Source organism: Orycteropus afer, unplaced genomic scaffold (genome assembly GCF_000298275.1).
Source record: "Orycteropus afer afer isolate SDZICR_OR568_19922 unplaced genomic scaffold, OryAfe1.0 scaffold00615, whole genome shotgun sequence".
In the NCBI taxonomy this organism is placed as follows: domain Eukaryota; kingdom Metazoa; phylum Chordata; class Mammalia; order Tubulidentata; family Orycteropodidae; genus Orycteropus; species Orycteropus afer.
The window spans coordinates 881,983-899,724 of record NW_006922202.1 but is presented as its reverse complement, the minus strand read 5'-3'; the positions used below and the strand labels follow the sequence as shown (position 1 = coordinate 899,724).

General features: G+C 37.5%; 1 protein-coding gene across 1 annotated transcript in view; it reads right to left on the bottom strand.

Annotated features, from left to right (window-relative positions):
- The window catches only part of LOC103210485 (protein eyes shut homolog), an 837,058-nt gene that overhangs the window by 363,920 nt on the left and 455,396 nt on the right, over nt 1-17,742 (bottom strand). Inside the window, 2 exon segments of the mRNA XM_007956404.2 lie at nt 3,507-3,727; nt 16,996-17,104. Of these exon segments, the coding sequence (XP_007954595.2) occupies nt 3,507-3,727; nt 16,996-17,104 (330 nt within the window).

Below are 17,742 nucleotides of genomic sequence, written 5' to 3'. Positions count from 1 at the left end.
ATGCACTCCTGAGAGAAACATGCTCCTGAGAGACATGCACTCCTGAGAGACACACACTACTGGGAAAAAGACGCAACAGACATGCATTGCTGGGAGAGACACCAAGAGACAGGCATTGCTGGGAGAGTGGCTAAGAGAGACTGTTGGCTGAGAGACGACGGGCTGAGAGAGACTGAGGGTTTTCCTAAACTTGAATTGTAGCCTGGTGCTTCCTTAATAAACTCCATAATCTGTGAGTTCTGTGTGGCCACTGCAGTGAATTATCAAACCCGGCAGAAAGGTGGTGAGTGCTGTGGGAGGAACGGTTGGTGTCAGGGTTGGTGAAAGGGCTGGAGGGAGGCAGCATATCTGGCCTCACAGGAATAGGCCTTGGGCTACTGATGATGATTCTGTCTTCCTTTTGTGGGGTTGGAGGAGGTCAGAAGATGTGCCCTCCTTGCCTTTTTGGCAGTTTCTCATGACTTCATTGGGAATCTATGTCCTCTTTCTATACTCATTCTGGTTTTCCTTTTGGGTAACTGCACATCCTGCTGGAGTGCCCTATGTATGGTAGGGTCTTGTTCATTTTAGACAGAATGCAGAAGAGTGAAAGACAGTATTCTCATTTTGATAATCCTTTCATTGGCTCCATGGCTATCTGTTCCTTCTTGTATTAAATTTCTGACCTTTTGGAGTCTATTCTTAAGGGCCTCTGAGAGGTGTATTTTTGTAGTTATTCTGAAACTGTCCAGGTTATTATGGTATTGGGGTGCACAGGGAGGCAGCTGGAATGAAAATCATGGTTGTCACAAGCCAGAATGTCCTAAGTACAGTAATGCAAGAGGTAGTTTGCAGGAGTGCAGTGTTGGTAGTGGAGATAAAATCATGTTGTTCATAGAATGTGAAACAATGTTTTACTCTCTGAATACACAGGTGGCAATTTCCATTTGGCTAGCAATGAAAAAGGACATACAGATCTGGAGACCTTAACCAGTGCAGCTGAAATCAATTGACACTGAAGTATATTTCTCTGTAGAAGAGATTGAGAAATGGATAGGGAAAGCTGAGATGATGGTGTGATAGAGTGACTTCACCAGTTTCACAAGCTGTCTGTTGTCAACTGGGCATCACTTAGCCTCGTCTATGTTTTCTGAATCATATATCCCAGAACCCCCAGTCTCCTACGTTCTGGGTTACACTATTCCAAATAGAGCTATTTGTGCAACTGGAAGGTTGTCAGCTTCAGGGAAGCAGCCTAGAAAATCGGTGGTGGCTTCCTGTGGTTTCTGAGGTGCTTCTGAGAATTACCTGCTTCAGAGATATAGGCACCTGAGAACTTTGGTGACTGCTTCCCTGAGACTCTTGAATTCTGCATTTTTTTGAATGTAGCACCCCTGATCTTTATTTCCCTAGCCATTCTAGGGATTGTTTAAACCTCCAATTCCCTATATGCAATCTCTTCCTCTATTCAAAGTAGATATTGTGGCTTCTGTTTTATTGAAAGAAAAATGATGGATAAATCCTGAACAGCTTCATCAAACTCCAATATTAGAGTGAAAACTCCTTCTGTGCAGGACTGGTGCCTTGAATATACATTTTTGTTTCACATGTTCCCTGCCTCTTAGTTGATTTTTAGGCAATTTTTGTTAAAATAAATTAAAGAGAATGAACACAAAGTATAAACACACCTAGGACTGCCTATGTCTTTCCCTTTATAATGATCATCTTCATTTTTTCTCCTCAAATAAAATTAAACAACTAAGATAGGACTATTCATAATAACAATTTCATACAATCAACAACAATTTCATACAATAAGTAGTTTATGTTATTTAAAATGTACTTGACTTACAGTATCTCAGAAAGTTAATATTCTCAAGTAAAACTGACCCTCATCTACTTCTCTGAGTTGGTAATATTAGACATGTTTGAAGAAAATTATAAGATATTAGCATGTAACACACATTTATTAAAAGCAATGGCACTAATAGTTTCATTATAAAACAGAATACTTATGAGTAAAGACTTGACAGTATCTTGTTTAGAAAAGTGACCATGGCTAATGAGGTTATCTTCACTCTTAACCCAATAACTCACTCTTTTTAAAAATTTGTTAAACCTTCATCTGTTATACTTTTTCTATATTAAATAAGTCTTGCTGTTGTTATTTTACAAATGTATAAATCAAGGTATAGACTAAGACATAGTGAGTCAGACGCAAAGGTAAAGACAGCTTTCAGATACTCTAAGAGAAGATCTATTCCTTTTCCAGTAAACCATGCTATTTCTTCAAATTTGTTACTTGCAGTTTGTGATTGTCTGGTCAATCTATCACCTTGACTTTATCATACCTGTCCATTCCTCTCTTCCTAGTCTTTGCCATTTAGTCCCCCATCACCACCATTATTCCAGTGATTAGTTTTAGAGCCCATCTCTGCTTGCCATTACCTGTCTTGCTTTCTGATAGAATTTTTCTCATTTTCACACTATGTGTATAGATGTTTACTTTCATGGAGTCATTAACTACCTGATGGCTTGCCCTTTAGAGACACTGAGGTAGATTAATTATTTCTTGTGAGATTTGGTGAATTTTTAGATTTAAATTATTGTAACTGTACATGCTTCCAGTCTGTCATTATTTGTAGTTGTAAAATAATGATTTCTCAGAGGAAAGAAGAAATTTGAGAATATGTTCTATATGGCTCAAATTAAACTCCCTTTAGGGTCAATTCACTTAAGACATTTTAGTGGAGCAGAAAGTAATTTTAATTAAGCTTTTCTTAAGTTTATAAGGATGTTGGATCTTTACTGCAAGGAGGAAAAGGACATAAAATTACTAATAAAAAGAAGAAATAGATATAGATATTTATTTTCTTTTTTTAACCTTAGAGACCTCATCTAATCTTTTTTTTTTTTTTTTAAGGTGAAGCTAAACGAAAACAAAATAAAAATAATAACTACATTACAATCAATGTGGTGTAGTGCCTAAGGCATCTAATTGCTAACCAGAAGGCTGGTGGTTCAAACTCACCAGCACTCCTTGGATCCATTTGAAATTGCTAAAGTTAGGTTGATTCAAACTTAGTGATTTTCAGAGGCTGGTGATCTCTTTTAATTGGAGCTATAATATATAAATTTTTGTGAGCAAAAAAGTAACCTCCACATTGTGTATATCATCCAGGTGATGCATAAAATTCCCTAAGGGTTCCAGACCATTCTCGCCCCTCTTCCAGATGATAATACTCCTGGTATTTGTTGTTTTAAGAATGTAATATAGGTAACACAAATGGTTAAGTTCTTAATTATTAGCTGAAAGGTTGATGGTTCAAACCCACCAGGGACTACTTGGAAGACAGTACTGATGATTTGATTTAGAAAGGTCATAGCCTTGAAAATCTTATGTAGCTGTTCTCCTCTGCACACATGTTCTCCATGAGTTGGAATCAACTTGACAGGAACTATCATCATCAACAACAACAACAACAACAATAGCAATATATGTTTGGGTTTAGGAGGCTAATACTAACCTGGTGCAGGTGCCATTGTTGTAGCATGGATGATCAGCACATCGAGGGACATGGCAGTTCTCAATGTTCTTTCCACATCGTGCTTCATCAATGATAAAGAATTCTTTGCTATTTACTTGAAGCTCTCGAATGCAGCCCTTGAACCCATAATTATGGTCCTCACTCTTACGGATTTTTACATTTGCAGGGATATGGCCAAGGTAAATTGAATCAAAATATACCTGTAGGAAAAGTAACACAATAAATCTTATTATAAGGTGTTCTATTTTGTAATTGTAAGTTATAATGTGTGTTTCTGCATAAACAGGTTGCAATTCTTGGTTACCTCTGCTAGGTAGTAGGATAAACTACTTTAGAAAAGGGCTTTTATTTTACATTTCTCTTGCATCTCTCACAATATCTAATGTAATTTAGCACAAAAAAAGTAGGTACTCAAGAAAATTTGCTAATCGATTACAAAATATATCTTTAAATTCAAGTGTTTGCATTTCAATTTGGTGTACATTATCAAATATATAGATTAATAAAATGAAGCTATGTTAACTAATTGTATTATAGTTTATTCTAAAATAGGAGTAAAATTTATGGTGCTTGCATATTAGAAAGTTGGAAATATTACATTTTAACATCTGTTCAGTTTTCCACCAAAAGATGAAGACAAATATGCATCAGAAGTAGAAGTTAGCTTAGATTATAGTAAGTCTCTTTATTAACCCTTCATCCCCCAAACCAGATCTAGGAAGGGCTCCAGTTCTGATAAGGCATAAACAACCCATGCTATCTCAAAAGCAAACAGCCCATTTATAGGCAATTAGTAGAAAAAGGGGAGTCTTTATAAAATTGGGTCCTTGATCTACCTTCATTTGGATAATACATGAGAGCCACAGGGAGTTAGTTCTAAAGTCTGCGTGTAAGATGAGCCTTTCATAGAATCTAAATTGTCCTTGGGAGCTCTGGTGGCATAGTGCCTAAGGCACTTGACTGCTAACCAGAAGATTGGGGGTTCAAACCCACCAGCCACTCCTCGGAAGGAAGGTTGGGCAATCTACTTCTGTAGAGATACTGCCTTGGAAACCCAAGGAAGGGTCGCTATGAGTCGAAGATGACTCGATGGCACATAACAACAAATTGTCCTTTGAAATACTTCAGGCATCAGATTGGAGACTAATGTGGTAGCTCCCAATAATTTCAATGCAGCTACATTTTCCTACTAATTCTGGGGAAAATGCTTATTTTGTCAGTGTAGCATTAGATGAAGCATACATTAAGAAGCCACATCGTATAAGAAATTCAGAATCTCTGTATGGTGAAATACATCATTAGAAGAGGCAAAAGGACATTTATACCAATTGAGACAATAGCAAATTCACTTCTTACTTCTTATGCTCATTGTCGAGATTATACTAATTGACCAGAATGATGATAACATCTTGGGCATGATTTACCCACCCCCAACCAACATATAATTGATTTCTCATAATTTAGATAGACATAAAATGCAATTCCCCTCAGTAGGAATTCATGAGCTACCACTGAAGTATTGATTAACCTGTAATGAGACCCTACTCCTCAGGGTCAGTAGGCATATGACAGGGAGATGCAGCAACATTTGTATAGATTACATCACTGATGTCTCCACCACCGGACTACTCTCACATCTCCCATGCTGATGTCCCAAAAGTATTTAAATAGCAGTACAGATAAAATAATATAGCCATCTTTTGAGAATTCAAATATTAAGTTAAATAATTAAGTTAGAACTCTAGAAGGAGGAGTGGTGGGAGATGCCTAGTAATATCACTTAACATCGATGTTAATATGTACTAGGTTGAAGTGAATGCTTTTAGAGAACAGAAGCATGTTTAATTCTAGGAACATCAGAACATCTTCATGACCCACTCTAGGTCAAGTTAACTCTGTATTTGAGCTCTTCTTTATTTAATGACTCAGACTCTGTTTCTAAGAGTGATTCCTGTTTTGTTTTTTTTCCCTGAGTACTTCATATTTTAGTCCTAGAAGGTGACTATTTTTAGAAGTAGTGGTATGGAAAGCAGCTAAAAGTTCCAAGGTATATCAATAGAGTCCTCACACAGATCACAAATGTGTCTGTTTTCACAACCTATCTCATATGCTAAGTCAATTTATGTTAATTACGCTAACAAATTATCAGGGAACTCTTTTATCAGTTAAGATAAGTGATCCACTGCTAAGGGCAATTGGGATCTATCATAAATCTGCAGAGTCTGTCAATCCAAGGCCATGACCTTTCTCTCTGGAGAATCTCTGAAGTCTTTGTGTATTGATCACACACCTAGTACAGTAAACCTCTCACTGCTTTGACAAGTGTGCTATTTTAGCACAGAGCTGATAGAGGATGGAAGAATACCCATCTCTTCTGTCAGGCAGATCTGAGGGAAAGTCTATAGAGCTGTCTATGATTTATTAGACCATTAAAAAACACCCAAACAATGGAAGTAGATGGCTCTTGTATTTCTTCTGATCTGAGACCCAAGCTTTCTTGGAGTCCTGAAATGTCTAAAAAAGGAGCTGCCATTGACTGCACATAGATAACCATTAAAATGGTTGACTTACTCTATCCCCAGACTCTCAATTATCCAAGAGCTGCCTTTTCTGTGTATAATCATTTCTAAGGAGACAGGTCTTTAAAATAAGTCTTTTCTAATAACTCCTTGTGAATCAGACTATGGAGAATAGAGTCTGACATCAAGATATGATCTTACAAGATAAAACCACAGAGAACAGACATGGACAATCAAGGAAGAATCATCAGGATAATGAAACATATGAATGGTAACTTAGAGAAAAGGACTCTACATCTTACAAGAGTGAAATGTGCATTCCTTTTCCTCTCAATTTCCTTTGAGGGAAGAATATAGTTCATCTTTTATAATATGTGGGAATAAAACAAGAAGATTAGATAAGGATAAGAAAATGTCTAAAAATCAGAAGAGAAAAGAAGCTGCTATGTATCTTATTTTGTTTTGTTTTAATTTAGATGTTGGAGTATCTATTTCTGTAACTGTATATTGATTCAATATATAGTTTTATTTTACATCCTCAAGTCTTTCTGAAGTTAAAAGACTTTTGTGTTATAAAATATGGGTAAGGTAACTGCAAATGTACTTTTTGGTTAAGATTAATTGTCAGAGAATATTTGTCTTCGCCCAGGAATATTATGACTTGTAAATGAAACACATTGATTTTTATTTAAGTGTCATCATCAAACATTTGTGTATTGACATATGTTAACCTGTTATCTAAATTATATGCAGACAAATTCAAGACCAGAAGTTAAGTTTTAGAATAAACTTAGACAAGAGATGTTGGGTAAAATGTTTGGGAAGAGGGATTTATTTAAATTAACTTTTTATAGGTGAATTAAGGCTTAAATTCTCAAAAAAAAAAAAATTTAAAATCCAAACCCAGTGCCATCAAGTCAATTCCAACTCATAGTCACCCTATAGGGGGAGTAGAACTGCCTCATAAAGTTTCCATGGCTGTAAATGTTTACAAAACAGATTGTCTCATCTTTCTCCTGCAGAGTGGGTGGGTTCCAACCACTGATCTTTTGTTTAGTAGTCAAATGCCTTAACTACTTTGCTATCAGAATTCCCTCAAAAACTATTTAGGGACAGTAAATAAAAGGGGATGGAAAAGCAGGAATATTTAAAAACTTCATCCACCTGAAATTAAAAGATTTCTTTCCTCCGTCTCTCTTTCTCTGTCTCTTCCTCTTTATCTGTCTATCTCTCTGTGTCTTGCTTTCTTTCTCTCCCTCATCTCTTTGCTTTGCCCTGTAGTATGATAACCTGTGGAAGTACAGTCTCTTGTATATTAAGTTATGTCCTTTTTAGGGTAAGGTCTCCACACCGGTAATTTTTATTCTCCCAGAATTCATGGCAGTGCCTGGCAAATAGGAGGCTTAATACAAGTTTATTACACATGACCAGATTTATGGAACCCAATCTTAATTTTCTTATAGATTTTTTTTTTTTTTATTAGGATTTGGGTGAAGATTTACAGAGTAAATTCACTTTTCATACAGCAGTTTACATATACTTTGTCTCATGTCATTGACCAAAATTTACAATGCAACAGCTCCCCTCCCACTTCCTCCCCATAGTTACCTCCTCCCAGTGTCCATCCCTTCACACTCTTCTGCACCCTGAGCTATCTCCCTGTGCATAAGCAGCCTTCCTTCTCCCATGATTGTTCTCTCCAGGGCGTGTGTCTACTTGAGGTAAATGTTTAACTCACTTGCCTGTACTTTGTTTGGCTGGAAACCACAGTTGTGGGTTCAATTCCAGACCTGAAGGGCAGCTAGGGGCCATAGTCTCAGTGGTTACACCAGGCTCCATTGGACCAGCAAACCTGGTCCCCACCTTCTTTTTTTTTTTTGCCTCCAAATGATTTTGAGTTTTGTACCACATTGTTCTCCCTCTTTATGCAGGATCTCCTACATCCCTTCCAAGTGGATGGCAGTGGTAGCTGGGCACCATCTAGTTCTTCTGGTCTCATAGTTGTATAGGTTGCAGATCGGATGGTGTACCAGTCGCTAGGACTGATTGTTTCCATTAATTTTGGTTTTCTTCTTTCTTCTTGATGAGGAGAGACCCGTTGTTGCATCTAGATGGCAGCTTCCTAGCTTTTAAGGTCCCAGTCGCTACTCGCCAAGGTAGTAGGTGGAACAATGTTTTGTATAGTATGTTATGCCAATTGAGCTTGATGTCCCCTGCGACTATGGTCCCAAGCCCGCAGGATCAACTACTCGGTCCCTCTGGGTAGCTGGCTGTGACCAAGTAATGACCATAACCTTGCCCCTTGTCAGCTCTACTATACACCTGGGAATTCTGATCATTCACATGAACTTATAGGCCCATTGTCTGCCAACCCTATATATGATCTTGGATACACTCTCCATTTAGACATACCTAAATGCCAATCATAATTTTCTTTAGTCTCCTACTTGTTAGGTCTTTTTTCTTGCTTTATACTCCCTTGGAAGCTTGCTATTTTGTCAGATTCAGCATATGGGATACCCTCAATTGACAGCACTAGAGGAGGAATATCAATATAGCTTTATTCTAATGTATTTATTCTCTATGTATTTAATATAACATAGAACACTGGGTGGCACTTATATTGAATTTCTGGCATTACATATGTGTTTTCCATGCAGAAGTACATAGAAAGAGCTTTTTTTTCTTTCTTTTTTAAATTGTTTTTGATATGTATCATGGAAGTCCTCATTGGTTTCATATTTAGCAACTAAAATTGGATTTCTCAAGGTTTTCTAGGCTAGGAAATGTTCTCAAAATAATATCTTATCACCTTTTCTAAAGGCAGACCTGAACTTCAGTGAAACAATCAACAAACTGAGTTGCTACTCTGTAGACACATTGACCTAGGCACATGAAAATGCAAAAAAAAAAAGAGGTTATTCTTGTCTATGAGGAGTGGTTGCTATGAGTTGAATCTGACTTGATAGTAGTGAGTTTGGTTTTTATAAGGTAATTAAAGGTAAGGGGAAGTAAGTCATAAAGAAATTAAATAGTTAGAATGATAGCATGCATTAAAGCGTGAGTTACAGGAAAGAGGTAATAATTGCAATAGAATGGGTAAGGATAAAAACTATATTAAATGTTGTCAGGTAGTATAGATTAGGTTAAAATCATGGATTCTTGAGCTGAACTGTGTGGGTTGCATCCCAGTATAGTTGTATGACCTTGAGAAAGAAATTAAACCTCTGTGTGACTTAACACTCATAGTGTGTATTATGGAGATAATAGAATTTACCTTTTTGGGATTTATCCATTTTTGAAAGGCACATTTGGCTACTAAGCCAAAGGTCAGTGGTTAGAATCCACCAGCTGCTGGAAGGGCTTGATGAGGCAGCCTTGAAAAAAGATTTATAGCTTTGAGAACCCTATGGGGCAGTTCTACTCTGCCTTACGGTGTTGGTATGAGTCGGAGTTGACCTGATGGCAGTGGGTTGGTTCGTTAGTTGGTTTAAATGAGTTAAAATATGAGATATTCTCCAAACAGTATGTGGTGCAGTTAGTACTCTATGGATTAGCTATTATTATTACTGTTGTTGTTGTTTTTATGTGCCATTGAGTCAGACCTGACTCATAGTGACCCCTCCTTTTCCAAAGCAGTATCACTATGGAAGTAGATTGCCCAATCTTCCTTTCAAGGAGTGGCTGGTGGATTTGAACAGCCAGCCTTCTGGTTAGCAGTCAAGTGCCTTGGCACTACGCTACCAGAGCATTAAGACTAAATTTCTACTCTTTACTTTCAAAATTATCAAACAAAAATACAATTCTCTCCAATCATGATTTTGCATTTGAGATTTAATTCTCTTTGTTTTGGCCTGGTTTTGTTAAGGGCTTGTAAACTGAAAAATACCATTTTGTATAGTATTTTGTATATACTTAACAATCCCCACTAGACTATAATGAACAGAGGTAGGGCTAGAACCTTTTATTGATAATTTGTTCCCAAAGTCCATGACTCTTAAAATGAGATGGTTTCAACTTCATGAAATCCTTGGTGCTTACATGTCTTATTCCTAAAACTTCTACCATCCTTCTACTGTAATAATAAAGCAAAAAACAAAAAACAAAAAAACAAAAAAACAAAACTCACTGCCGTCAAGTTGGATCCGACTCATAGCAACCCCTCTTTGGGTTTCTGAGGTGGTCTCTATGGAAGTAGATTGCCCAACCTTCCTTCTGAGGAGTGGCTGGTGGGTTTGAACTGCCAGCTTTCTGGTTAGCAGTCAAATGCCTTAGGCACTATGCCACCGGAGCTCCCAATAAAGGAAAGGGGAGTAGCAAAAAGTCAAATTTACAATGAACACCTGTAAATCACTGCTAAGTGTTCTTTTACAGACAGTATCCTGCCAGGATTTATCTCAAATGGGAGAAGGCATTATTTACCTAGGCTGGCCTGAGGAGCCTATGAAACACCCATGAGTTAGATCTAATCTGATAGAATCCCATGACATAGCTTCCACAAGAATGACCAAATTGGGCCTTGGGGCTAACCCAAATTGGAAGACAGTTGTCATTCTCTCAAACTTCAGAGCACTTGAATTTGGCTGAACAGGTGGAGGGAGAGTTGCAAAAGCTTGTGATTGTGCTCACTGTGTGAGCAGTAAATAGCCAGTAGACCTTTAGAGAACCTTCTAATAATCATGAATGCATTTGTTTTTCATTATCCTAAGTTTATTTTTTATAAATTAAAAATTCTATTCCTATGTGTTAAAATGTAACTCTGTGTGCTTGTGTGTTACTTGGGATATTTCTTAAGTACTGACTAGGATTTCATTCAGTCAGCCTAAAGGGCAAGGTGACTGATTTTGTAGAAGAGGCTATGATTACAAGATATATTTATTTTTCTCAACAACAGAAAGTCATTTGCTGAGTACTTGTTAAATTTGGTTTAGTAAAACTGTGGTTCATTAATAGCTATAAGTTAATACCACAGATTATGTTATTTATAGGAGAATATTAAGCTTTTAATATAAACAAAATGGCTGTAAGAAGTTAATAAATATGTAATCACATTAAATGCTTTGCATTATATTTTTCATAATGAACTTTTCATATATTTTTCCATCATTGGATAATCCATGTTTTAAATCTAAATATTTGGCCAACTTGGGATCTACATTACTTTTTTTTTTTTGAACATGAAAACAATTTATTCCTACCCCAACAATCCACTCCAAGATTCTTCAGTCTGTTGCTATGGAAAATGGGGAGTAGTGGAGGGGTTGCCTGTTGTAAATGAACAATCAAAGGTCTGGGAATCAGAAAACTTGGAGTCAAATCTCTTTTCTTATCACTATGAAATTTACCTGAGTCTGATATTCAATTTCCTCTGGTATTTTTGTTGTTAGGTGCTTCGAGTCAGTTCTGATTTAGAGATTCCATGTACAACAGAACGAAATACTGCCCGTTTTTGTGACATCTTCACATTATTGCTATGTTTAAGCTTATTGGTGCAAATCACTGTTGCAATCCATGTCACAAAGGGTTTTCCTCATTTTTGCCAACCCTCTACTTTACCTAGCATTATGTCTTTCCCCAGGGACTGGTCCCTTCTGATAACATGTCCAAAGTATGTGAGAGAAAGCCTTGCCATCCTTGTTTCCAAGGAGCATCTGGCTGTACTTCTTCTAAGACAGATTTACTCATTCTTCTGGCAATCCATGATATGTTCAATATTCTTTGCCAACACCACAATTAAAAGGCATCAATTCTTTACTCTTCCTTATTTGTTGTCCAGTATCTGTATGCATAAAACCCAAACCAAACTCACTGCCATGGAGTCGGATCCAACTCATAGCAAACCCTCCTTGGATTTCCGAGGCAGTATCACTATGGAAGTAGACTGCCCAACTTTCCTTCAAGGAGTGGCTGGTGGGTTTGAACCACCAGCCTTCTGGTTAGCAGTCAAATGCCTTAGCCACTATGCCGCTGTGCTACCAGAGCTCCTATTTGCATGCATATCAGGTGATAAAAAACACCATGGCTTAGGTTAGGCGTATCTTTGTCTTTAAAATGACATTTTTGCTTTATAACACTTTAGAGAAGAATTTTTCAGCAGATTTGCCCAAAGTAATAACACCATTTGATTTCTGGATTGCTCTATCCATAGGTGTTGATTGTAGATTGCAGTAAAATGAAATCCTTTACAATTTCAATCTTTTCTCTTTTTATCATGATGCTGCTTAGTGGTTCAGTTGTGAAAATTTTTGTTTCATGTTGAGGTTTAATCTATTCTAAAAGCTGTAGTCTTTGATCTTCATCAATAAGTGCTTCAAATCCTGTTCCTTTTCAGCAAGCAAGGTTGTGTCATCTGCATCTCAATAGTTCCTAATGAGTCTTCTCCCAATTCTGATGCCATTTTCTTTTTCATATAGTCTCAGATTATTTTCTCAGCATACAGACTGAATAAGAATGGTGCAAGGATATAATCTTGATGCACACCTTTCTTGATTTTAAACCACTCATTATCCTCTTGTTCTGTATATGAATGACTACCTCTTGGTCTATGTACATTTTTGGATGAGCACAATTAAGTGTTCTGGAAATCCTCACTTTTTGCAATGTAATTCATAATTTGTTGTGATCCACACAGTCAAATACCTTTGCATAGCTAATAAAACATAGGTAAATATCTTTTTAATATTCTCTAATTTCAGCCAAGGCACATATGACATCAACAATATTATCTCTTGTTCTATGTTCTCTTCTGAACCTAGCTTGAATTTCTGGCAGTTCCCTGTTCATATACTACTGCAATCATTTTTGAATTGTCTTCAGCAAAATTTTACTTACTTGTGATATTAATGAGGAGCTCTGGTGGCGTGGTGCCTAAGGCATTTGACTGCTAACCAGAAGGCTGGCAGTTCAAATTCACCAGCCACTCCCTGGAAGGAAGATGGAGCAATCTACTTCCATAGTGATACTGCCTTGGAAACCCAAGGAGGGGTCGCCGTGAGTCGGATCTGACTCCACAACAATGAGTTTGATTTTTGGATTTTGGTGATATTAATGATACTGTTTTATTATTTCTACCTTCAGTTGGGTCACTTTTCCTTGGAATGGGCAAAAATATGGATCTTCTCTGGTCATTTGACCAGGGAACTGTCTTCCAAATATCTTGGCATAGATGAATGAAGGTTTCAAGCGTTGCATTCATTTGTTGAAACATTTCAATTGGTATTCTGTCAATTCTTGGAGGTGTGCACTCAGCTTTCTTGCTCCGTGGACCAGCCAACCTGCTACTCCATTTTATGCTGGTCTCTTCTACCAATTAATGCCTGAAGGCAACCCACTCTCCCAGTAAGCTGCCTAACCAAAGGCATCCAGTTTTCTCCTCCGTGGGCTGGTAAGGCTGTTGCTGTCTCATGCTGGTTCTCTCAGCTCTGCTCCTGCCATCTCTCATGCCGGTATCTTGTTCTGCTCCTGCTGTTTGTCATGCGTATGCTGGGGTCTCTCTGCCAAGGTCTCTGGTCAAGGACACACTCCACTCCTGTTTCTACATTTTAGGCATCTGTCAGAGAAACACCCCACTCTCTCGGTACCAAATCCTGTTCTGGTCACCTAGTGTTGCACTGACAGGAATATACCACAAATGAGATGGCCTTAACAAACAGGAGTTTATTCTTACAATTTGGAGGCTTTAAGTCCAAGTTCAAAGTGCCAGGTTCTAGGGGCTGGGTGAAAGCCCCTCAACCTTGGGGTCCAGCTCTGCCTCCTGATCCCAGCCCAATGGAGCTAAAGGCATTTCTTCACTTAGACAGCTGCTGGCTGTTGAGGCTGAGAAGCCCTAAAGTTGACGAGTAAAAAGGCACAGTCCCGATGTTACCAAACCACACGGCAGGTCATTAATTTAAGCCCATTGTAAGTCCCAAGGTTGGCAGAACATGGCAGGCTGCTGAACAATGACATGGCTACATGCAGGATGCAAGCATGCCATAGGCTAGAGACCATTCCCCAAAGCTTCTCCTTATGTACAGGAAGCAGACCACATGCCAAAGGCAGCTACCCAGCTGCTTATGGTAGATCCCACCATGGAGTTGATGGCTAGTCTTATCATGAGGAATAACTACCACCAGCTGCTCAGCCCACTCAACCAGGCCCAGCCAAGTTCATATATAAACATAACCACCACAGGAGGCTTGTTTTTTGTCATTGTCTTCAGTGAAGGTTGGACTTCTTCCTTCAGTACTTTTGGTTCTTGATCATGCACTACTTTCTGAAATGGTTGAATACTGACCAATTGTTTTTGGTACAGTGACTGTTTCTTCTTTTATGCTTCCTGTGTCATTTAATATTTTGTCTAGAGGATCCTTCAATATCACAACTCTAAGGTTGAATTTTTTTCTTCAGTTCTTTTAGTTTGAGAAATGTCAAGCATGTTCTTCCCTTTTGGTTTCTAATACAGCTCTCTGTACATTTTACTTTGTTTTCTTGAGTTGCCCATTGAAATGTTCTATTCAGCTCTTTTATTTCATTTTTTTTTTCCATTCTATTTAACTACTCTGTGCCCAAGAACAAGTTTCAGAGTCTCTTATGACATCCATTTTGTGTTTTCTTTCTTCCCTGTCTTTTTAATGACCTTTAGTTTTCAAATTGAAAAAGTATGGTGAATGGATACAAACTTGATGCATCCCTTTCCTTATTTTATATCATGCAGTAATCCCCTTGTTCTGTTTGAACAACAGCCTTTTGTTCTCTGTACATGTTTCTCATGAGCACATTAAAGTGTTTTGGAATTTCCATTCTTTTCAATGTTATCCATAATTTGTTACAATCCAGACAATTGAATGCATTTGTATAGTTAATCAAACAGGTAAACATCTTTCTGGAATTCTTAGTTTTCAGCCAAGATCCATCTGACATCAGTAGTGATATCCCTTATTCTATGTCCTCTTTGAATCCAGCTTGAATTTCTGACAGCCCCCTGTCAATATACTGCTGTAACCACTGCTTAACTGTCTTCAGCAAAATTTTATTTGTGTGGAATATTAATGACATTGTTTGATAATTTCCACATTCTGTTGGATCACCTTTCTTTGGAATGGTCCAAAATATCAATTTGCTCCAAATAATCTGAGAAGATGGACTACATGAAGCAGAACACAGCATCAGGATTGGAGGAAGACTCAGTAACAACCTGCTTTATGCAGATCATACAACTTTGCTTGCTGAAAGTGAAGATGATTTGAAGCACTTACTGATGAAGATCAAAGACTACAGTCTTCAGTATGGATTACATCTGAACATAAAAAAGAAAATTCCTCATAACTGGACTGAGAAGCAAAATCATAATAAGTAGAGAAAAGGTTGAAGTTGTCAGGGATTTCATTTTACTTGTATCCACAATCAACATCCATGGAGCAGCAGTCAAGAAATCAAACGTCATATTGCACTGGGAAAATTTGCTGCAAAAGACCTCTTTAAAGTGTTGAAGAGCTAAGATGTCATTTTGAAGACTAAGATGTGCCAGACCCAAGCATTTTCAATTTCCTCATATGCATATGAAAGGACAATGAATAAGAAAGACAGAAGAAGAATTTGTACTTTTGCATTGTGTTGTTGGGGAACAATACTGAAAATACTATGGACTTCCAGAAGAATCAACAAATCTGTCCTGGAAGAAGTGCAGCCAGAATGCTTCTTAGAAGTGAGAACAGCCAGACTTTGTCTCACCTATTTTGGTCATGTTGTCAGAAGGGACAAGTCCTTGAAGAAGGATATTAGACTTGATAAAGTAAAGAGTCAGCAAAAAAGCACAACACCCTCAATGAGATGGATTGACACAGTGGCTGCAATGATGGACTCATGCACAGCAAGGATTTTGAGGATGGCACTGGACTGGGCAATGTTTTGTTTTGTTGCACACAGCATCATTCTGAGTTAGAGCCTACTTGACAGTATCTAATACCAGCCACAACAATGTACTTATTCAAAGATTAGATGTTTTTAGGTGCTTCTTTTGGACATCTGTGTATCTGAATAAGAGACTATATAGGAAAAAGATGGAAATAAAATGAAATTTTCAATTCATTAGGGCAATGCACACTGCTAGCTTTATTGCCTACCAAAATTAGCACTTTGGAGCTATAATTATACAGATTAACTCTCCATGATGATTAAATGAACCGGGAATTCTTTATCTTAAATGTGTTAATAAAGTCATACTAAAAGGCACGTAACCAACCACATCATTAAAACGAAAAGATTTTAGCCAATTGCTTGGTCTTTAGAGGGAGAGATATCCTCCCTTCTTTCAATTTAGCTTCATTCAAAGTGTGTAAGAAAAACTTGCTGGCCATGGTAAAATTAGTTAACTGAGAACAGGCTTTTAACACTGCAGTACAAGTACCATTGTGTCTTCTAAAAGGTAAAGTTTTAAGTATTGCATGGTATCTTCTAACCTTTTCCCATTCCAGAGTGCTCTCTCTCTTTTTTGTTTAAACAAGTACCATATATTATAGGAGCTCTGGTGGCATAGTGCCTAAGGCATTTGACTGCTAACCAGAAGGCTGGTGGTTCAAACCCACCAGCCACTCCTGGGAGGAAGATTGGGCAATTTATTTCCATAGAGATACTGTCTCAAAAACCCAAGGAGGGGTCGCTATGAGTCGGATCCGACTTGAAGGCAGTGAGTTTGGTTTTTTTTTTGGTTTGACAATATATTATAGCCAAATTGTGACAGGAAAATCAATTTCTTGCTAAACTTAATAAAAGTTTTATAATGACAGACCACGTTAAGTTTATTTAATTATGCCTAAAGTATCAGAGATGAATTTTCTTTTGTTTTCTTGAGAGTTTTTACAAGAAATGTGTTCAATAAAGAAACAGCAGCACTTAATAATTTAAAAACAAATATTTAAAATATCGTGACACAATTAATAACATTTGAAACTGGATATTTGCTTTCCAACCTGAGAAACATGGGCTGCCTCTGTGTCTTTCTTCTGCATCGGAGGATTTCCATCTGCACTCATTTCAATCATACAGGCATCTCCAGGGCTTCCAACTGGCATTGTGTAGCTAAAAGTAAAACAGAAAGGGCCATTATTATATGTGTTAGTGGCAAGAACAGGGTAACTTCACACATGGATGGTAAGTACTTCTTCAATACGAGAGGTACTTTCTGGGTCACAATAATCCTGACTTACAGTCTCAAACAAGTGTGAACATTTTTGAATAGATAAAAGATGTATTTCTTTCCTAACACTCCATTGTATTTTCATTCTTCCCCCTGACTTAAATCAGGACATGAAATTTAGAAAGCAAAAATCCCCCACAAAACAAAAAGAGCTTTTTGTGTATAAATAAGTATTGATAAGTTTTAAGTGCTAATGGTGGTTGACATATGGTCTCATTCAAGTGGGTGATTGTTGGACAAGTAACATCAATATTGAATAATGATAAACTCCCTAGGTAGAAAATTTCCCTCCCTGGCCTACAGGGGAAGTAGAAGTGGAATAAGAAATGAAAGGCTGTATACCTCTGAGAAGTGAGATTACACTCTGATAAAGTTATCAGACAGCATGCTGCTAATGTACTGACTGGTACTGAGTTTCAGAGATAAAGAAAAGTACAAGGTTAAAGGACTTTGAGAATGAATAGAAGAAATAGTCAATGTGCAATTGAAAATTTACAGAGTTTATAGAATGATGCAATCA